The sequence below is a fragment of the Euprymna scolopes genome, chromosome 3 (genome assembly GCF_053919585.1).
Source record: "Euprymna scolopes isolate OS-2025 chromosome 3, ASM5391958v1, whole genome shotgun sequence".
NCBI classification, from domain to species: Eukaryota; Metazoa; Mollusca; class Cephalopoda; order Sepiida; family Sepiolidae; genus Euprymna; species Euprymna scolopes.
Window position 1 is genome coordinate 167,459,777 of NC_136484.1, and position 21,763 is coordinate 167,481,539.

A 21,763-nucleotide genomic window follows, 5' to 3' on the forward strand; every position below is an offset into this window, starting at 1 on the left:
ATAACTTGCATATCCATATGTGTATTACTAAAGCATTTTTAAAGAGATTTACTCGATGACTTACCTTCTTGCATACAAGTAAAGGGAAGAGCATAATAACCAATGAAATCATCTCCAGCCAAGTCATAGTCTTTCACAGTGAAACGAACAATGCAAAGGTCAGGGTGGTTGATCTTGAACTCAAATGTTTCATCCCAACGAGGATTGAAGCCTGAAAAAAGATAGACAAAAATTACTCAAACAAAACATAATGAAAAAAGAATACATTTTTTTTATTAGTCAAAAAAATTATATTCTGATCAAAATTAAATGGGAATTATTTTTTATTAAAAACGGTTTTGCCCTGAAAATGGTTGGGCAGTTAAGGATAGGGTTGAAGAAAGGTTTCACCATCCTCTACATACAACACATGATAATCCCAAATAGTCACCCATCTGGTACTGGCTAGGCTCAACATCGCTTAACTATGGTGATCTATGTGCCAATGCCACAAAAACATACATATATTCCAGTAATTATAGGAGCAACCGGACTCATGAAAAAGAATTAAAAAAAAAAAAAGACCTGGCAAATATACCCAGTGAACCAAGTGCAAGAGAGATCTTAAGGGAACAGTAAGAATGTTGAAAAGATCTCTCAGTTGGAATGCATGAGATAGTAGGTGAATGTCTGGCATCTGGTAGGATGCCCTGCCCCGCAGTTAGAACAAAATAAAAATTAATATATATATATATATATATATATATATATATATATATATATATTAGTAGAATACTACGCCAGAAAGGGCATGACCAAAAAATATAACATTAATTATTAATTTAAAATTTTAGTATTTCTTCTTTCTTTCAGTGATATGGTAGGGCTTTGGTGTTACCCACCTAAATTATAAAGTTTACAAACAAATAAATAAATAATAATGTGTCTACATTACTTATTCTGTTGCCTATAATATATATTCCATAAGTTCAATATTTTAGGAATTTGTAGATACAAGTACACACATTGCCACATGCCAATCTTTTTAAAAACATTAATTATATTTGTTTTAATGTCCATTTTAAAATTCTGGCATGTGTTGGACATCTTCAAGAAATTAACTTTCAAAGTAACTTATTTCTGGTCAGGTCTTTATTTATCCCCCTTTTCCTCCGATCGATTTTTATCATTTCCTCCAATATTTTCCTCTGCATTTCTTTGTGAACTAAACCTGCTGCCTCTACCTTTATTAAAAACATTTATTTTTCATTTTATTTTATTATAAATAAAAATATCAATCCAAAGATAAATTAAAATGGTGTAAATGTATACAAAAAAACACACTCTTGATCATGAAAACTACTTAAAAGTACCAAGGTAAAGATTAAAGCGGTGTCACTCAAAGTCTATCCTTTTCTAAATGAAGTTTTAGTCTCCCCTCCATCAAGGCCAGAGGTTTTTGGGGAAATATACAAATATATACACAGACATGACAGAAAAAAATAGACACTCATAGAAACAGTTTATTTTGACAAACATATAATTTATAGAACAAAAGTAAAAAAAAAATGGTCACAAATTTAATAACTAATACTTGGTTGACATTACCTTTGCTGTTTTGATGCTAGAACAATTCTAGGTATGGCATTGATCAGTTGACAACTATCTTGAGGAATTTCTTGCCATATCTAATGCAATAATGCTAAAAGTTCAGACTTAGAAGGTTTCTTTTTCTTTTTGCAAAGGTTCTGGTTTAATATGCCCCAAAAGTTTTCAATTGGGTTCATATCTGGGGACTGACTTGGCCATCAAAGTTTATTAATCTCATTTTGGTTCAACCAATATTGTGTCACCCTAGTGGATTGACAAGGAGCTCCATTTTCCATAAATAGGAAGTTAACTTGGTCCATTATACAACTTGAGAATATTGGTAGGAGCACCTTCATGTAATATTGAAACATATTTAGCAGAACTGATGTTTCTTCCGCACTCCACCAGGTCTGAGCGACCATCACTCCAAATTTCACCCCATACCATAACTGAGAAGCTCCCCATGTTTCAGCGTCGGCTGCAATCTTTTTAAGTCAAACTCTTGCTGAGGCCCCCCCCATACCCTTCCACTATCAGGAAATAATGCAAATCGTGACTCATCAGAAAAAATGACATTGGTCCAAAAGGTCATAGGTCCCTCCATCTCATGAGTCCAATCTTTCCTGCGCTTGATATTGGCAGGACGAAGAAGAGATTTCCTTCTCGGATCGCTACCATAGTAGCACAGCGTGTGAAAATACCTGATAGCTGTTCTGGGATTGTCACCAGCTTTTGTTGCAATGTCAGAGGCTTTGCACCAAGGATCCTCTTCAACATTTCTTTTCACAAGATGCAAGGTTCTTTCAGAGGGCCTGGAGTGATCCGGATGAGGTTTTGTGCACTCTTTGTCCTCTCTTGTGAATGGTATTAACAGCAGAAAGGGGTATTGACAGATTTTGTGTTAGTTTGTGTTGACTAAGACCACTTTCATGTTGACTCACAATTCGTCCTCGCAGAAATTCTGATAAGTCTGATGCTCTTTTAGTTTGTGGCATGCTTCAATGTTATTTACCATTTTAATGAGATACTCTAAATTATTTCAACACTATTCTAATCTGTAAATATAAATAAGCATATATTAATCTTGGGAAAAAGATTTTGTGCCGATTCTTCTCTGCCATGCCTGTGTACATGTATAAACTAGCATAAAAAAATCCAGAGAGATTTAATGAGTTCAATCTGAGATGCTGTATGCAAACATACCATTGTTTCTGATCACCCTAGTCTTCATCTCTTCTTTGTCCTCCTCCATCCCGTGAACTTCAACTTTTACAATCGGGTCAATCACTTCTCCCTTCACATTATTATGTGGTTTGGGTAGCTGATATGCACTGATAACCTATAAATGTTGAACAAATAAATATAAATCACAAAAGAGGCTTACAAAGAAATCAACATGTGACAATTACATAACTTTATTTCTTCTGTACACACTCTCAATCTCTTGTGCATAGTAAAACGTTGTGAATCGGTTGGCTAAAACAGACATATGCAAACTCATGTAGTGATACACAAGCAATTAAGGTAGTACTGCACATGCACAGTTTTCCACCCTTTCGCTAATTTCTGCCCATCTTGCTTAGCATGCAAATACAAGTCAGTTCCAGTTAAGACATCAATGGGAGCAGACATGATACCTTTTGCTTACCTCTTGTTGAGAATTCGAGGCAAGTTAAAAAACCTGGACTGTTACACTTTTATTCTAATACATACCTGCCAAACTAACTTGCCTTACATTCTGGTGTTTCTATTATGTTAAATTAAGCTGATTTTATTGTAGATTAGATGGTAATATTTTATTTAGGAATTGTGGTGATCTTTTTTTTTCTTTATCTTAAATGAGCCGAGTCAGATAAATATAGATATAGCTGACTCAACAAAAATAAAAATCTCCAGTCTCTGGCAAGCAACTCTTCAACTCGTCCCTCTGCAAATGTGACACCGAGATTATATTGTTGTCAACATATGTGCCGAGGATGACTTCTGCATCTGTTGATAGAGTTAGAGATTATAATGACAGGATTGCCAGGTCCATATTTCTTTTAAAAAGTTCCAATCAATTGATTATTAAAAAAAATAATTTCTGGTTGATTATTCTATATATTTATCATTTAAACAATCCAAGACAATAATGAAAGTTTTCTAAAAAGAAAAGTATTTTAGTTTAAAATTATGAAGAAATATATTTCATTTAGGAATTATCATTCCAAATAAAAAATAAGAAACGAATAATAAAAAACATCTTAATTTTCAAATGATTCAATCAAAAACAAAAAATTTGTAAGATAAAAAGGCAAAAAAAAAGATTACTCTAAGAATCCGACTTCCTTTTTAGAAGTAACATGGAGCAAGACAGTGAATGATGAAAATCACTTGTGTATTTTAGATCAAGAAAGAACAGAAATCCAAAAATGTTTTGTCGTTACAAATGTAGAATTGCATATTTATTGTAATTTTTATATATAAGTAGCTTACAATTTTAGAAAAATAATCAAATATCTGCTTCGATTTTTTAATGAAAATATAAAATATAAGGAGGATATTATAGTTTGCTTGAAGCATTGTGCGTAATGGGTAACGAGAATGCAGTTTTGTAGAAAAACTTGAATACAAGACAAATTAAAAAGAATAAATGACAATATTGAAAAAATTCAATAATTTTCAATTATAAATTATTTATGTTTTGAACTGGGATATTATCAGTGTTATTTTTGAACTTTCGAGATATACCCTATCTTCAGAAATAATTTTTTTTATGTTTAAAACAGAAAGTCTATTGTTTTTACAAAAGTAAATAAGCCCATAGTTTTTTTTTCTAAATATCTTGGAATATGTAGTTTTTTTCTTTTATTCTATGAAAAAATATTTTTAAAAAATAATCCTTATGTTTATTTACAATTAGGCCATGTTGGGCCAACAAAATTTCATCTGATATGTTGGGCCAACTATTGTAATGTTTTTAATTTTGTATCAGTTTCATTAAGTAATAACTAAGGAAATATTCATAAAACTATGTTCAGTTAATCTTCTACAATTTTAGTCATACTTTTTGATTTGATCCCATTGAAAGTTAAAAATGGAAACAGAAATTTGATCTGACGTGTTTAACTTTTCATCAATTTCCTTGAGTAACAACAGTAAGGAAAAAAATCATAAAATAAAGTGTAGCCGGGGCTATTATGTTTTCACAATTTTATTCATTTGATTTGATCTCATTGGAAGTTAAAAATGGAAACATAGTTTGACCCAAAAAATTGTTGACTGCTGAATTACTTCTAAACATATCTATCGAGCCTATCCTTGTTTTATCGTTATTTCCATAGCAGGTGCTCGTCTGAACTCCAATCTCTGGTCCCCCCTCGCTAATCTTTCACGAAAAACACCCGTCTAGCTGAATCCACTGTGAAAAATTTCCCCCACTCTTTATCTGTGCCTAAATCAAAACGCGGATTCCATGAACAAAGCTTCTTTCTTAGAACTGCATGCCTGTGGAACTCTGTTCCGTCTGCCTGCTTCCCACCGGACTACAACTTGGATGTCTTCAAGTCCAATGTTAACAAATTCCTAATGAACCGCCCCCTTAAATAAACACTTCATCAAATCTCCACACTAACGTAATGTACTTGCAATAACCCTTATCCCTGAGTGGCTTCCGGGCCTTGATAAGTGGTGATCACTGTGTAAAAAAAAAAAAAAACAGGAAGTCAGGTTTCTTGAGTAATCTTTCAATTTGCTGGTAAAGGAATTCCCAAGATAAAGTTTTTGCTTCTTTTCTATGCCAATAATTTTCCTCTGAATAATACTATCTTGTATACTGGTTTTAACGCTTGACTTTGATCTACACATTTTGATTCAAGACAATAATTACTATCAGTTAATTAAAGACTTTAAAATCACTTTCAAATTTTGATAGTCATGAAAAAAAAAAAAAATCCATTACTGTACGATTCATAAAAAAATTCCAACATAATATTTACATTTTTTTTTTTTTTTTTTTTTTTTTACTTGGGAGTCATCACTTAAGGCCCAAAGGCCACTCGAGGATAACCTCTATCTCACACAAGAGATGTTGCGAGTTTGTCTCTGCTTTATCGTTATTTTCATGGAAATTGTTTGACTGAGCTTCAATCTATGGTCCCCCTTGCCAAACTTTCACAAGAAATACTCGTCTGGCTGAAAAAACTATCAATAATTCCCCCCACTCTTTATCTGTGCCTAAACCTAAACAGATTCCATGATCAAAGCTTCTTTCTTAGAACTGCACGCCTGTGGAATTGTCTTCCGTTTTCCTGCTTTCCAGCTGTCTATAATATGGTTGTCTTCAAGTCCAACGTGAACAAGTTTCTGATGAGCCGTTCCACTTAAGTTAACAAATTTACCGAACTTCCATTACTATCGATTACTATATTGTCCTTTTGACTACTGTACACTCTTTAACCCTTATCCTTGAGTGGCCTATCGGCCTTGATAAGTGGTGACGCCTATGTAAAAAAAAAAAAAAAGGGTTAATAAATGTAAGACAGTAATGTAGTAATCATTAATGGTATAAATTCAAACATGAAGGTCTTAAAATCAAAATGTGAAATTAATTTTTGTTTAGTATTAGAGTTTAAAGCCCCCCCCCCCCAAAAAAAAAATTAATCGTTATTTGTCAACAAATTCGATTATACAAATTAATAACATTTCTATGTTGACTCTCTTACTTGAATGATTTTATTTGTTTCCACTTTCTCTTGCTGTTAACTTTCTCTTCTTTCTGTCTTCTATGTGCTTTTTCATTCAAAACTTGTAAACAGTTTGTAAGCAAAATTCAAAACATTTTGGCGATAAAATTTTCATTCTTAAAGATAAAAGTTTATAAATTGATTTACACAAAAAAACAAACAAAAAGAAAGCAAAACAAACATATCTACCTTTATTGTCAATAATTTCGGATGACTATTTCCTTCTGTTTTTCCTATGAAAAGATGAGAAATATAAAAAAAATTTATAAATATTATTTCATTTATTTTTTTTAATGACTTAAATTTTAATATTTGGGTTGACTTATAATTATTATTCAGCAATCAAAATGTGTACATAATTTTTATAGTTTTCTCATTAATAGCTTGAAATACAGGAGAGTTTATCCAAAAAAAAAAAATATATATATATCATATAACAAGGGAAGTAAATCCTGATATATTATTTTGCAAAAATTGTATATACTTCTTTTTTCAATGTCTATGTAAGATAATGTATTTGTGATCACTTAACATTTCATTTGAAATGATTAGAAACAATACATATTTTTTATTGGCAACTTTTATTATGAAAATGAACAAACTTTTACTCGTTTCGATTCATTTTTCTCAGATTTTATATAAATTTGATTCATTTGTACAATTTTTAGAATATCATATTCAACTGTTTTCATGACAGCTACAGTGAAATAGATATCAATGTGGACTGACGATCTGGGCATGCCAGCTTTGAATCTAGTCAGTCCCGTAACACTGCTTTCATCATGGATGTTGGCAACCTTCCCATGATCCTTCTTTTAAGTACCCGTTCAGAGAAAGAATTTAGGAAAACTTTGAAGATCCCTTTTTAGAGGTTCCAATTTGGAAGGAAGATTTGGCAGAGAGCCAGTTTTAGGAAGACATTTTTAGTGAAAAATTTTTTTTGTAAGAGAGTGAGAAAAATGTTAGATGATAAGAACAAGCAAAATAATGAATTCAAAAACATTCACAGAAATTGTTTTATATATATATATATATATATATATATATATATATATATATATATATATATATACTAGCAGTTCAGCCCGGCTTTGCTAGGGCCCTATGTACTGTTCATAATTTTATGTGCATATATATATATATATATATATATATATATATATATATATATATATATATACTAAAAAGTTTGACTCATGTCCAGGTAATCTACTGCTAAAATTTCAAGTGTTTAGACTCAAAATTGGCGGAAGAGTTTGGTAGAGTCTGTAAAGGTCAACTCTGCCAACTTTGACCTCTTGGCAGCCAAATTTTCGGCCCAAAACTGATTAAAAAGCTTGCTGCATGTCTGAATACCCTTTATGTAAAATTTCAAACGTTTAGGCACAAAATTAGCTAAGTAGTTGCTAGAGACTGCAAAGGTCAAATCTTTTGAACTTTGACCCCCTTGGCAGCCAAATTTTCAGCCAAAAACCGATTAAAAAAGCTGGCCCTATGTCTGAATATATTTTATGTCAAATTTCAAATGCTTTTTTTTTTTTTTTTTTTTACATGGAGGTCACCATTTATCAAGGCCCAGAAGCCACTCGGGATAAGGGTTATTGTGTGTACAGTAATCAATGGGATAGTATCGTAGTAATAGTTGGTATTGGAGATTTAATAAAGTGTCATTACTTAAAGGGGCGGTTCATCAGGAATTTGTTTGTGTTGAACTTGAAGACATCCAAGTTGAAGTCGGGAGAGAAAAAGGCAAGCGTCAGAGAGTTCCACAGGCGTGCAGTTCCAAGAAAGAAGCTTTGTTCATGGAATCTACGCTTTGATTTAGGCACGGATAGAGAGTGGGGAAAATTATTGACAGTGGTTTCAGCTAGTCGGGTGTTTTTCATGAAAGATTGACAAGAGGGGACCAGAGAATGGAGCTCAGACGAGCACTTGCCATGGAACTTACGATAAAACAAAGACAGGCTCGCAACGTCTCTTCTGTGGGAGAGAGGTTGCAGGGAAGAGAAAAGGGCATCCCCCATCAAGCCACGAAGTCTATTTTGTACTCTGTCAAGGTAAGATAAGCTGCTTTTAGCAGCTCCTGCCTAGATGTGGCAGCAGTAATCCATCCTTGGATGTACTTGGCTTTTATATAGATAGAGAATTGCATCATTAGTGTTATATCTTCTGGAGCGGTAGAAGGATCCCACCATTTGGCTGAGTAATTTGGTAGAGACTGCAGAGGTCAATTTTTTATAACTTTGACCCCAATTTTGACCACTTAACATTTATTGTTTTGGCTCAAATCAAATTAAAAAGTTTAATCCATATCCAAGTAACCTACATCTAAAATTTCAAGTGTTTAAACCAAAAATTGGCAGAGGAGTTCGGTAGAGTTTTTAAAGGTCAAATCGTTGAACTTTGACCCCTTGGCAGCCAAACTTCTGGTCAAAAATTGATTAAAAAGATTTTCTCAAATCTCAATAGCCCTTATGCCAAATCTCGAATCTATAGACTGAAAATTGACAGTAGTTTTGTAGGGAAATATACACACACAGACACACATACACAGACTTTTACTTTCATATTTATTATTTTATTTTCATAGATAAATAGATTTAAAAGTGGAAGTTTACATATATATATATGTAAACATAGAATGTTTGTTAATATTTAAGAGTCTTTGTAAGGTAAAGAGGTTTCATATGCTGAGATATCAAAGAGGTCAGAGTTGATAATTTAAAGGTTGTGAATTATCCATAAGTCTGAACAATCGTAATTAAAACTTCCATTTGAATGTGTCCTTGTCATATCAGAGAACCTACTATCGATTTTATATGCCAGGCTTTTCTGCTTGAGTGGTAATAAACCTCAAATGTATTTGTGATATTAGGCTGTAGAAGGTGTACAATTGTCTGTTCCTTCTTTCAGATTTTTTTTTAATTATCAATACTTGTCATAGACATTCTAATAAAAAAAAAACTATCTAGGAACACTGCCAGGCATATAAAGTACATTTGTGTGCAATTTCATAAAAATTAGCCCAACTGTTGCAGAGTCTATAGGGAACGAACTCACAAAGTTCCTTTTATATAATAGTAGAGATAATAAAGTGATTTTTTACCTGTTTCATTCATAGCTTTTTTTCAAAAAGTTGCATATGCAAATCTGCTTCAGGAATGATTTAGGCCAAAATATACTTTGTTTCATTGCCTTTTAATGATTTTTATACAACTTCTAAGATAGTAATACAGAAAGTCGGAAGAATTTTCACTCTCACACTCAGATCTACTACTATTGTCATCCATGATCATTGTTATTTGATTTTTTGATCTTGCTATTGTCTGTTAACTTCTTTACCTTTTTCACCTATATATAAAACACTTCCTTCACCTACATTTCATTTTATTATCAGTTTTTTATGAATGCAAGATGATATATTCAGACAACGCTGCAGCTCACACAAACCATGAAAGTCACAGACAGGAAGTTCTAGACTTAAGTTTTGCCCTCCTTATAGCACATCAGTAGAATATTTCCAAACTCAGGATTTGTAATCAGAGTCGTTTGTATGCAAGATGAATATCCGAACACCCGAGTCACCACGCCACATACAATAAAGTCTACTGACTAACACAACGTAAATCACAGTGAAACTTGATTGTGGAATATATCTACATTTCAACAAGTTGTATAGTCATTCAACTACTAAGAACTCAGATTGATATCTCACGTTTTATTATTTGAGAGCCTTTCGTTGGGCTATTCCAAAGACTTTTACATTCTCAATTGATGGAATACCAGAATACCAGATTTCATTCAGTGATATTATTGCATGGTTTTATTTATTTTTCTTTTATTACATTCAATATATCATATTTATATTTTGACAATATATTAAAATAGTTCAAATAAATATTACTTTCAAATATTGCAATAGTTTATCTATCGCTGCAAATATTTATTTGTTCTGTAATCTCATTACTTTTTAGTACATGTTCAGTTATGAGAATCGATTCATAATATAATAATACAAGTCTAACCTTACCTGGGAACATGTATTGTGGTTTGAGAACATAACCACAACCACCATTGTCCAAGAACTTTCCGGTGACAAGTTGCATGGGAGTATCCTCGGTTTGATAGTTAAGAGCAACTAAAATAAAGAAAAAAAATAAAAATAAAATAATTAAGAAATTTAAATAGATATTTTTGCAAAAGAAATATATACGGGTCATGTGACATTTGTATTTTTCACCTACATTTTTTTTTTGTTTTCAGTTTGATTCAAACATGTATAAATTCTCATAAAAAAAATGACATAGCTTTTGGGGAATTTATTTCCTACATTCAATAATAAGTACTTCCTGTCTTTTTCCAATATCTCTTAATGCTCATCGTAAGATGAAAACAGATTCATTTAGAAAATAGATCTGGAAACATTTTGTATTTTAAAGGGAAGTAATTCAAATATTTCGCATTTGTGAAAGAGCAGGTTTCAATGGACATATGTTGCACAGTGGCTTTGACTAATGTTCTCAATAAGTAAATTTTTTTCCAGTTGTAAATATTCTAATAAATATTATTGTTGATGTATACCTAACATTTTTTTTTATAAATTCATTTTCATTTATTCATCTTATTTCTCACAGCTTCAATAACTGACATAGTCACATCACTCAGAAAGAAACAGTGTTTACTATAGCTTGACCTTTACTCCTGATCTAAAATGAAACACGTACATCAAATCTGTTGCCAAGATCGCTGGAAAAATGGTGGGATCTTTCTATCGATCCAGTAGATATCTACCTGCTAATGCAATTCTCTACCTATATAAGGGTCAGGTACATCCAAGGATGGAGTATTACTGTCACATCTAGGCAGGAGCTGCTAGGAAGACCTTACCCTACCTTGACAGAGTTCAGAATAGACTTCGTAGCCTAATGGGAGATACCCTTTTCTCTTCCCTGCAACCTCTTTCTCACAGAAAAGACGTTGCGAGCCTGTCTCTGTTTTATTGTTATTTTCATGGAATGTGCTCGTATGGTCCCCCCTTGCTAAACATGCACGAGAAACACTTGTCTGGCCAAAAACACTATCAATAATTTCCCTGACTCTTTATCTGTGCCTAAACCTAAAGATAGATTCCATGAACAAATTTTCTTTCTTAGAACTGCACGCTTGTAGAACTTTCTTCCATTTCCTTGCTTTTCAGCCGTCTATAACATGGCTATCTTCAAGTCCAATGTAAATAAGTTTTTTGATAAGCCGCCCCCTTAAGTAATCCAATTTACTAAATGTACACTTCTAACGATTACTATGATATTGTCCTTTTGACCAATGTACACTCTTTAACTCTTATCCTCGAGTGTCCTCTGGGCCTTGATAAGTTGTGATTCCCTTGTAAAAAAAAAATAAAATAAATAAAGACCCATTTTTAAAATGTTGACACTCGATCGTAATATACAGTGGTGAAAATCATATTTCAAACTTAAGCAGTCGGAAACTAATTCTTCCAAGAAACTAATATGCATTATGCATGTTTAATAACAAAAAGATGATTTAAAACTACTGCAATGACTGGATTTATTTTTATAATGCAATCATTAAATCTGAATATATAATGATGAAAATTATTAGTACTTGTCCAACATTACCCCATTGGAAAAAAAAAAAACAAAATCAAGAAAAATTTATACGGTGATATAAAAAAAAAATACTGTACACTATAAATCACGTAAATTGATGAAGTAGCTTTATTTTAAAGAAAATCAAATTTTATGGCTAAACTACAAACCATGATCTTGCAGTACAATCTTGAAAACAGTTTAAAGGGAGATAACTCCAAATAATTTAAAATTGCAAGATTTAAAAAACCCATTCTCAACATAGTTAAGAGGGAAAGATTTGGAAAACTCAAATTCACTTAAAAATCATTTTCTTTAGAAAAATAAAATTTTAGTAGTTTATGTGATATTTGGTGTACAATTTTCTTTCCGTAACGAGTATTTTACAAAAGAGTCACCACTTATCAAAGCTGGAAGGCCACTCGAGAATAAGGGTTAATGAGTGTACAGTGGTCAATGAGAACATGTCATAATCATTGTTAGTAGTAAAATTAGGTAAACTGGATTACTTAAGGGGATGGCTCATCAAGAATTTGTTTCTATGTTTAGGTTTAGGCACAGATAAAGAGTGGGGGAAATTATTAAAATGTTGAGATCCAGCAATAAGCAAGAGCAAGATAGCCAGCAACAAGTTAAACTGCAGACCAGCTTAATGCGGGTACTTGTCTCCTGCTTTATGTTTTTTTTAAATCAGAGATTTGCTTCACTTAGAAAAGTTGCCTTCACCATGGCTTACGGGAGCTCTCTACCCCAACACATGCACAAACACACATGGTGCTAGTTGGCCGTTGACCCCGAAAAAGGGTTCATTGTGTATATATATATATATATATATATATATATATATATATATATATACATACACACACATACACAAATTATTTATTCAAAAACTATATTATATATTCCAGATATATACCAGGGGTTCATTGATGTGGATAGACCTTTACTGTTTAAGAAAGATCTTTATAATTAATCCCAAATATTCAGTGACTAATGAAATGAAGACAGTAAATGTCTATTCATGTCAATGAAACCATGGTACATCCCTAAAATATGGAATGTATCGTTTTTAAATAAGTAATTTGTATTTTAGCTTTACATTCTGACAATCAAGCATTTTGGTGATTTCAACATATTTCAATGCACTACAAATATACAAAACCATTTTCAGTAAACTTGTTTTAATGGTGCTATTTATCCTCTCATTGTGCCGTGTCCATATTAACTTTAATAAGCAAATGCCATTAGTTTTTTTTTTTTTACTTACCAACTTGACATCCAGCATTCCACATTTGGATAGGATTATAATTGCTAGAATCTGTACGCAAACCAGCAGGGTAGGTTCTCACCATAATGGCCTTGGTCAAACTTCGGCAATACTCCATATCATTCTCTTCTAACAGATCACTAATCTTCATCTCTCCAATGGAAGTCATCCTAAACTGGTCGGCTGATAAAAAAAAAAAAAAAAGATCATAAGATAAATTTAAATAAAAAATTAAAATTATCTTTCATAAATAAATAAAAAAATTTTTTTAATTTTTAAAAAATAAAAAAACAATATTTGATAATATTTCTAAAATGCTATCATTATTTTCAGGTAGGTGCTCAACGAAAGTTTAAATTCTGGTTTCCCCTGTAAAACATTTACAGCAAAAACTCATCTTGCTACAATCATTGCCAAAAACTTTCCTTCTCGCTTTGTGAACCTAAAACAAAATGGAGCTTCTGAAAAGAGTTTCTTTCCAAGAAGCTCCCATCTATGTTACAGAATACTGCGAGACTGCTTTTCTGCTGACAATAAGATGGATGTCTTCAAATTCAATATTAAATATTTGTCAAGCTGTTCTTTTCAATAATCAAACTCCACTTATTCGACCCAATCTGCTCAATTTGGCCTTGATAAGCATAAACTCAATAGTAGTAAAACAACTATCACCATTATTTACATGTTTCAGACAATTTTCCTCGTCTTGGTTATCGCCATTTTCACATTTTGGATGTTATACTTGTGCGTTTTGCTTCTGTCATAAGATTCTGGGAATTTCAAACACAATAAAACATGGCAAAATGGATAAAGTCGTTGATTAAAAAGTATTCAAGAATTAATTCTATCTAAAATTTTTGAGCTTAAATTTGAAGAAAGAATTAAGAGAGAGTAGATATCTATGTTTTAGACCGATAAAAGATATGGACAAATGATAAAAATAAAAATGGCCGAAAATAACAGTGCTCACATATAACATCTGATTACTCAATTCCCTACTCTTCTATTACGTGTTTAATAGTCTTGATGAAGGCAGCTATAAACCACTGAGTAAACTGAAAAAGAAAAAAGTAATACTAATCTATACTCCTTTAAATTCGTTTTTCTTTTGTGTGTATTGATATTCATATTAAAAACACTCTTTTCTAATTATTCAAAAAGAAAATACAATTTTCTTATGTATGGGTTGTAGAATTGCATTCACTAGCAAAAAATCTTGCTAATTTGCATATTCTTTTAAACATTCATTTTAATTAATTCCCTATTAGTTTTTCGGTTTTCTTATGGGATCATTAGTTTTAGTTAACTATTATGTGTAATTATATTCATGCATATATTCTACATGATTTATACTTGCATAATATTTGCATAAAAAGTTTACCGTAAACACAAGATTGTTTCCATATATATTTATGTATACATATATATTTTTGTTTAATCTATCTATCTATCTATATATCTATAAAAGTGAACATGTCTGTTTGTCTGTCTGTGTGTGTACATTTTCCTACACAATAACTCGATGTTAAGTCTACAGACTCGAAATTTGACATACAGGATACTGAGATTTGAGAAAATAGATGTGATCGGTTTTCGGCCAGAAATTTGGCTGTTAAGGAGTCAAAGTTCAACGATTTGACCTTTGAGAACTCTACCAAACTCCGCCGACAATTTTGGGTCTAAAAAGTTGAAATTTTAGATATAGGTTCCTTGGACATGGATCTAACTTAATAACTTGATTTGAGCCCAAAACAATAAATGTTAGTAGGGTTTAAAGTTTAAAAAAATTGACCGCTTTTTTTTTTGTTTTGTTCAACATACACCTTCAAATACCCGGGCAACGCCAGGCACCTATGATAGTATATCTATAAAAGTGTGTGTGTAAATTTCCCTATGCAATAACTCTGTCAATTTTAAGTCTACAGACTCAAAATTTGATATATAGGGTACTGAGATTTGGAAAAATCTTTGATTGGTTTTCAGCCAGAAATTTGGCTGTTAAGGGGTCAAAGTTCAATGATTTGACCTTTGAGAACTCTACCAAACTCCTCCGACAATTTTGGGTCTAAACACTTGAAATTTTAGATATAGGTTTCTTGGACATGGATCTAACTTAATAACTTGATTTGAGCCCAAAATAATAAATGTTAAGGGGTCATAATAGGGGGGTCAAAGTTAAAAAAATTTACCACTTTTTTTTTTTGCTCAACATACACTTCCACACACCCGTGCAACGCCGGGCTGAAATGCTAAAGACTAGAAAAAAAAATGCTGATAAGAGGGATTTGAAAAACTACAATTGCCAATTTTTGCATACAACAGGCTTTACCCTTAACAAACCCAAGCTTTAAGATAAATTTGACAATTTCTTATAAAAATTCTTTGTCTAAAAGATATACATTACCATTGTTCAGTGCATGCTCAATGGATTCAAATCGTTGACTTCTAATAGCAATCAAATCACTGAAACTTTTGTCCAGCTTCACTTTCTTGCTTTTGTGTTCATGCTTTGGCATTTCCAATCCCTGTCTTGAAGCTTCAGCACGTTTCTTCTCATGTTCAATCTCTTCAGCTTCATCTTCATCACTGACATCTTCCTCATTTGTTGCTGTGGGGGGTAATTTTTTACCCTGGAATAATAAGACAGAAAAAAAAAAAAAAAAAAAAAGTTGAAATTAGCAGTAGATAGACTATAGATATTTCTAAGAAATAAATTTACAAAATAAGAGAAAAAAATAAAAGAGTATATCATTCGGACTATGTTTTTGATTTTTTGAACACATATTTTGATGTTAATAGAATAAATATTTTTGAAACAAGCCAAGCATGTGGGGTCCCTCTCCACAAGTGAACAATTTTTTTTCACCATGACTAATGCTTGTTTAGGGATAATTTTACCCTTAATATTACCCCTGAGGGGCAACCAGAGTTATCCCGGATAATCTGTTCTAATAAAAATTTACTTTTACCATGACTAATGTGTGGGATATATGGTTAGAAAAAAAACAAAAAAAAAACGTACCGGGCGTATCTGTATCACTCTTTGGGAAAGAAGAAAAAGATGGCTAGCTCATTTATATACACGAAGGGCATCTTGGGAAGGCAGAGCATGATGGGAGAAGCTATTTCTTTTTCCTGTTTCTTCCTTTTTTTTTTCTATATAGGAGGATATAAAAGCTGGGAAAAATTCCCTGTAGGTTGCAAAAAGAAAAGAGTCGTGAACATCTCTTGAAAAGTATTTCGTGTTGCTGACGTTCAGATTGTGTGGTGTGACATTGGTGGCGAGAGGCCAGGTGTGGTCGATTGGAAAAGAAGAGGGCAGAAACGTACTGTTGTCAAGAGAGTGATTCACTCCTTCCCGAACCCCAGAACCGAATCCTGATTGTAACCTTAGACAATGTTTGTGCAAAATTTCAAAAAAATAAAATTCAAGAATTGAGAAAAGTGCAAACAAATAAACAGACGAACTGGAGTGAAGTACTAGGTCCAAACCATAAATAAAAACAATATATACAAATACAAGTAAAGATAAAATTAGTTTGACTTGCTAATTTTCTTTTTTAATAAAAATCGCTCCAGACAAGGCATAAAGTCACTTGATATAAACTACTAACAAGAACTAAAAAATGATTATTGCAAAGACAAGAGATGCCTATAGTTAGGAGGAAAACAGTCAACAAAGAGTTCTACAAGTTTGCAGTTCTCGGAAAAAGGCTACTGAAACAGGAAGCTGTATTACAATGAGGTATCAAAACAGTGAATTGATCCAGACCACTGAACCAATGAGTCAAATAAACCGGAACAGAAAAAGCAGGAAATAAATCAGACAATTCAGAAGAACACACTGATCAGTCTGTGTGCAAAATTTACTGATTTTAATACATATTTTTCTTTTTCTTTTACGTTTTCACCCCAAACAAGGCACATTGCCACTTTGATGTAGGGGGCTACTGTCAGGGACCCGAGTTGCAAGGGTACTATGTAGGGAGTTTAGTAGCAAGATGTCTGTTCACATTACACTTGAACGTCTGCATGTCAGTACCATTGGGGAAGCAGGAACCTGCAAAATAATTCCAAAGTCTAGCAGTTCTGGGGAAGAAGCTATTTCAAAGCATTCCATTTTTTTGTGTCCAGTTGTTAGTTGGATATATACTCTATTGAAGATAAAAGTTGAACTATAAACACTTTATTCAAAAATATTTTATATACTTTTAAAAGTATGCAAATCTGTAAATACTCTGCTTCAATACTGGAATCACTGCCAGGTGGATAAAAAATAATAAAAAAAAATACCTATGTGATACTATGCCCCCACCCTCACTCCAAACCATAAACCAGAACTCTGGAGAGCGTTAGGAAGTCGTTAGTAGTTAAATACAGGACTGTTAATATGTATAAAGAAATATATAAAGATATAAATGACAGACTTCGACAACGGATACGGAGAGAATATTTTATTTGACTCCTCACTAACTACCGAGTATATACAACAATGGCTGCTTTCCAACTTCCGACCGGAAACTGCCTCACTAGCAGGGAGAGTTTTTCAGGGGAGATCACTCACACAAATTAACAGAAGTGACTCAAAAACTTTTTAAAACAGAAAGGTGCACAAAAGGGGTAGGATAAATATTGGAAGTAGGAGGAGTAGTGGCCAAGATGTCAAGTCATTTTTCATTTAGACTAAGACAAACCACCAGACATAGAATTTCTGATATTAAAGTCAACATATCTAGAAGTTTTGAGTTAATTTACAACAGTTTTTCAGTTTGGGACAGTTGTCAATAGTTTGCTGCTTGAGCAGATCTTTTACAAACCAGAAATGAGCCGATTTTCAACCGAATGATAGTGATGACCTCAACAAACAAATTATCTTAATTGGATCTCAGTTGATACACCAAAACTTAAAGTGGAGGGTCTTTAGTAAAAGGAATTTATGTTTTCCTTCTAATTATAAATTTGTGAACACTAACGAAAGAACATCTCTTTAAGACAAACAACAAATAGGTTTATTTAATATAGAAAGTAAACCAGCCAGGCAGAAGTAGGCTGTTTCTTTGGTGAGAGCTGGTATGCCGAGTATCTAGTAGGTGTCTAGTAGGTCATCAGCTTCTACGGTGATGAGCTAATGAGATTTTGGTGGATTGTGGTAGGTGAGAAAGAGATTTGTATTTCTTGCCGGTTGAATTCTCTCTGCTGACTGACTATAGTTCCCATAAGGGAACAAAGAAGTTACTTAGGGAACAGATGAATCAATGTGCCTCACTAGCTGATTGGTCAGTGTGAGCCAAATCACTCAGCAGGAGGTGGGCATCGATTCATTATTTTGTTTACTGCTACAATTTTCCGTAACGGTATCACACACATACACATAGTAGAACTGATCTCTACAGAAGTTGTGTTTCTGTTTTATTTTATGCTTGTAAACCAGTGCTTTTGCCCTCAGCCATCACGAAGATGACAATGGCCCAAATGAAAAGAATAGAAGACGAAGAAGAAAACCGTAGCATGCAAGTATTAGGGTTGGCAATTGTCTATGCTTAAATCAAAGATGGCGTTAGTTTTAGTATAAATACAGAAGGTTATTTTGGAAAAAAAAAACAATCCATCTAAAGAAATATTTATAAAGTAAGTTTCTTGGGGATTTTTTTTTTGGGGGGGGGATGCTTTTCTTGTTTTTTGTTCCAGAAAATCCAAGATATGCTTAAATACCTCAATTGTTTAGATAAATGGTGAAACAGTCATGAAAAACATTAATCTTTTTACTGGTAATTAAAGATATAGTCACTAGCTATTGTCTGTTCAGTGAAAACATTCATAGCAAGCACTTGTTTTTCTATCACCACTGCAAAGAATTTTTACTTTTTTTTCCTTTGTGTACCTAAAGCAAAACAAAATTTCCATGAACAGAGTTTCTGTCCAAGAAATTCTCATCTGTGGAAGATTACCATGAGACTGCTTTTCTGCAAACTAGAATATGGATGTTTTCAAGCACAATGTCAACAAATATTTTTCAAATCTTTTGCTTAATCAAAATGTTGTCCATTCTATCCATCGTTCTCAATCCTCTCAGAGTATTGATCATCATCCAACCAACAATCTCATTATCATCAGGTGGACTTTGGCCTTGGCAAGTTGTGACTTATTAGTGTAACACTATTTCTAGTACCGAGCGACGCTGGATTGCCTTACTAAGCAAACTCAATGAGTCAAGTATGGTCATGTTATGGGTTGAGAATTTGTCAAAAATCCCAGATGGCCCAGAAATGATGAGACATTTTCTTTTTGGAGATATTAGAAAAATGAATATATCTAATGATCAATAGAAATGAGAATTGTTAAAGAAATCTACCTGATATTGGCAAGAGCGGTTGTCAACTGCTGGCTATTTGTTTTAGTATTTGCAAAACGAAATAAAACGTTTTGTCGATAATGAAGTAATGGACAGAAACAAACGAAAATAAATGGAAAAAGAAAAATAGAAAAAATTGCAGGCTTACTTTCCTAAGTTGGTAAGGAAATTAGAGCCACATTAATAGTGGACCTCTCAGCAAGTTGACATGATCACAATAAATAATTTAAATGTCACTAGAAAAAGATCATAAAAATACAAAATAGCTGATAACCGATTTGGGGGAAGGGGAGAAGAAACAAAAGATAAAAGGGAGCAAATCTCAGATGGAGATAGAGAGATTTCATAAGAAAAAAGGGGCGAAAAGAGAAGAGAAGGAGAAAATGGTATTTCAGAGAGATGAAGGCAAAATGGCCAACTTCATAAAAACCAGTTGCCTTGGCCAAATCAGGGCCATTTCCCTCTGGTTGGCAGCAAGATACTTTTAAACTATTTAAAAAAAAAAAAAAAAAAAAAAAAAAAACGGGATCTTAAGAACTAGCTTAAAAATTGGAAAGCGGAAGAAAGCTATTTGATTCAGTTAAAAATCCTGCACCCAGAAAACAAATTTGTTTTGTTGAAGTCCGACAAGCCTCGACTTAACAAATTTGTATGAACTATATATTGATTTATTTTATGCAAATAATTGTTGGAATAAGTAAATGATCTCTGATGTTTTGTTAATTATTGATTGCCTGTCGATTTTGAAAATGATTCAGTTGTTTCCTGATACCCAACACTCAAGCTGCAGCAGAGAGAAACAGCAGATCGACTAACACTGGAACATCTATGAAGGAAGAATTCAACCACAACACCTGACATTAAACAGCCAGTCGAAAGACATGTCTGAGTCACAGACCAGCTAACGTATTAAAGGGTTGCCACAAGGACTTTGGGTTGTTGTGCATTTTGTGCATTCAGGACATTAGAGTGGTAAATTCTAGTGACCAGTGAGTGTCTGATTACATTTTGAGGGGTTCAGCACTAGACAAAGTTTAATGTGTTGCCAAAGGGACTATAGTTAGCCGGCGACTGCTAAACTAACTTTGTGTCTAGTTCGAACACGCAGACACAAGGCAAGCTATGAGCGTGTAGCACACACACAGAGTAACATGGCACAATGACACAACATGAGATGACAATTGACACATTTGCATTTCTTGTGACCATTGACCCGTCCCTTCCATCTCTTCCTTTTCCTTCTCTTCTCGTCTGGACTCGATGAATGGACACATCAGCACATGGCTCTGCAAACACAAACACGGAATACATGCATGCATTCTCAAGGTAAGAGAATTTGATTCCGTCATGAACAATATCTAATGATGAAGATTTAATCATTACTTAAATACAACAATACAAACTTTTCTGAACACTCATTGCACACGCGTTTACACACCATTATAATGAGCCAGCGACTGCTAAACTAACTTTGTATCAGTTTAAACAAACAGACACAAAGCAAGTTATACACATGTAGCACACACACACAGAGTAAGGTCATGAGGTATGCGACACAATGACCCGACATGAGATGACAACTGACACGTGCGCATTTCCTGTGACCATCTCTTTCCTTTCTTCCTCTCCTCGCCTGGACCCAATGATGAACAGATGCATCGGCGCATCAGCGCATAGCTTTGCGAACAAAAACAGACTTTTTACTACAAGCATGCTAGTTCATTTACACATGATGACCCTATCAGATAATCTATGCTTACACGTGTACCCCACACAGATGTTCTTATGTTATTTATACTCTGCTTGTAAATAAATGTCTAGTATACATTATACTTCAGTATTCTGATTATATTCATTTAAGGCTGGAGTTTGGAACATGCTTTATATTCTCTACAGATCGGTAACCCTGATCTCCAATAGGACTTAGGGTTAGTACACATCATCTTACCTGTGTATAAAACCACTCTGATGGGGTTACATAAGTATAAAAAAAAAAAACAGATAGTTGTGAATGACATAATATGAGGTTAAAAAAAAAAGACTTATTGAGCTGGATTAATCATTGATCTGTACTGCAGTATTTTAAACGAATGGTCACTAAACCTTTACTATCCATTACAAAATAAGGTTTGGCTGACTAACCCTTTATATTATATATTTATTATTTTATTATACCGCCTTATGAGTAGAGCATTCTGGCCAAAGAAATGATGATTTCCACTTAGCATGAATCAAGATT

The 21,763-nt window shown here is 33.1% G+C and overlaps 1 protein-coding gene across 2 annotated transcripts in view; it reads right to left on the bottom strand.

The window, feature by feature from the left end:
• LOC145260268 (1-phosphatidylinositol 4,5-bisphosphate phosphodiesterase delta-1-like) overlaps window positions 1-21,763 on the bottom strand; it is a 316,049-nt gene that overhangs the window by 9,246 nt on the left and 285,040 nt on the right. For both annotated transcript variants that reach the window (XM_080118103.1, XM_080118100.1), the window contains 6 exons: window positions 15,577-15,802; window positions 13,173-13,355; window positions 10,324-10,431; window positions 6,483-6,526; window positions 2,773-2,908; window positions 65-211 (listed from right to left, as the gene is read on the bottom strand). In XM_080118103.1, the coding sequence (XP_079974229.1) occupies window positions 65-211; window positions 2,773-2,908; window positions 6,483-6,526; window positions 10,324-10,431; window positions 13,173-13,355; window positions 15,577-15,802 (844 nt within the window). The remainder of the gene's footprint in view (window positions 1-64; window positions 212-2,772; window positions 2,909-6,482; window positions 6,527-10,323; window positions 10,432-13,172; window positions 13,356-15,576; window positions 15,803-21,763) is intronic.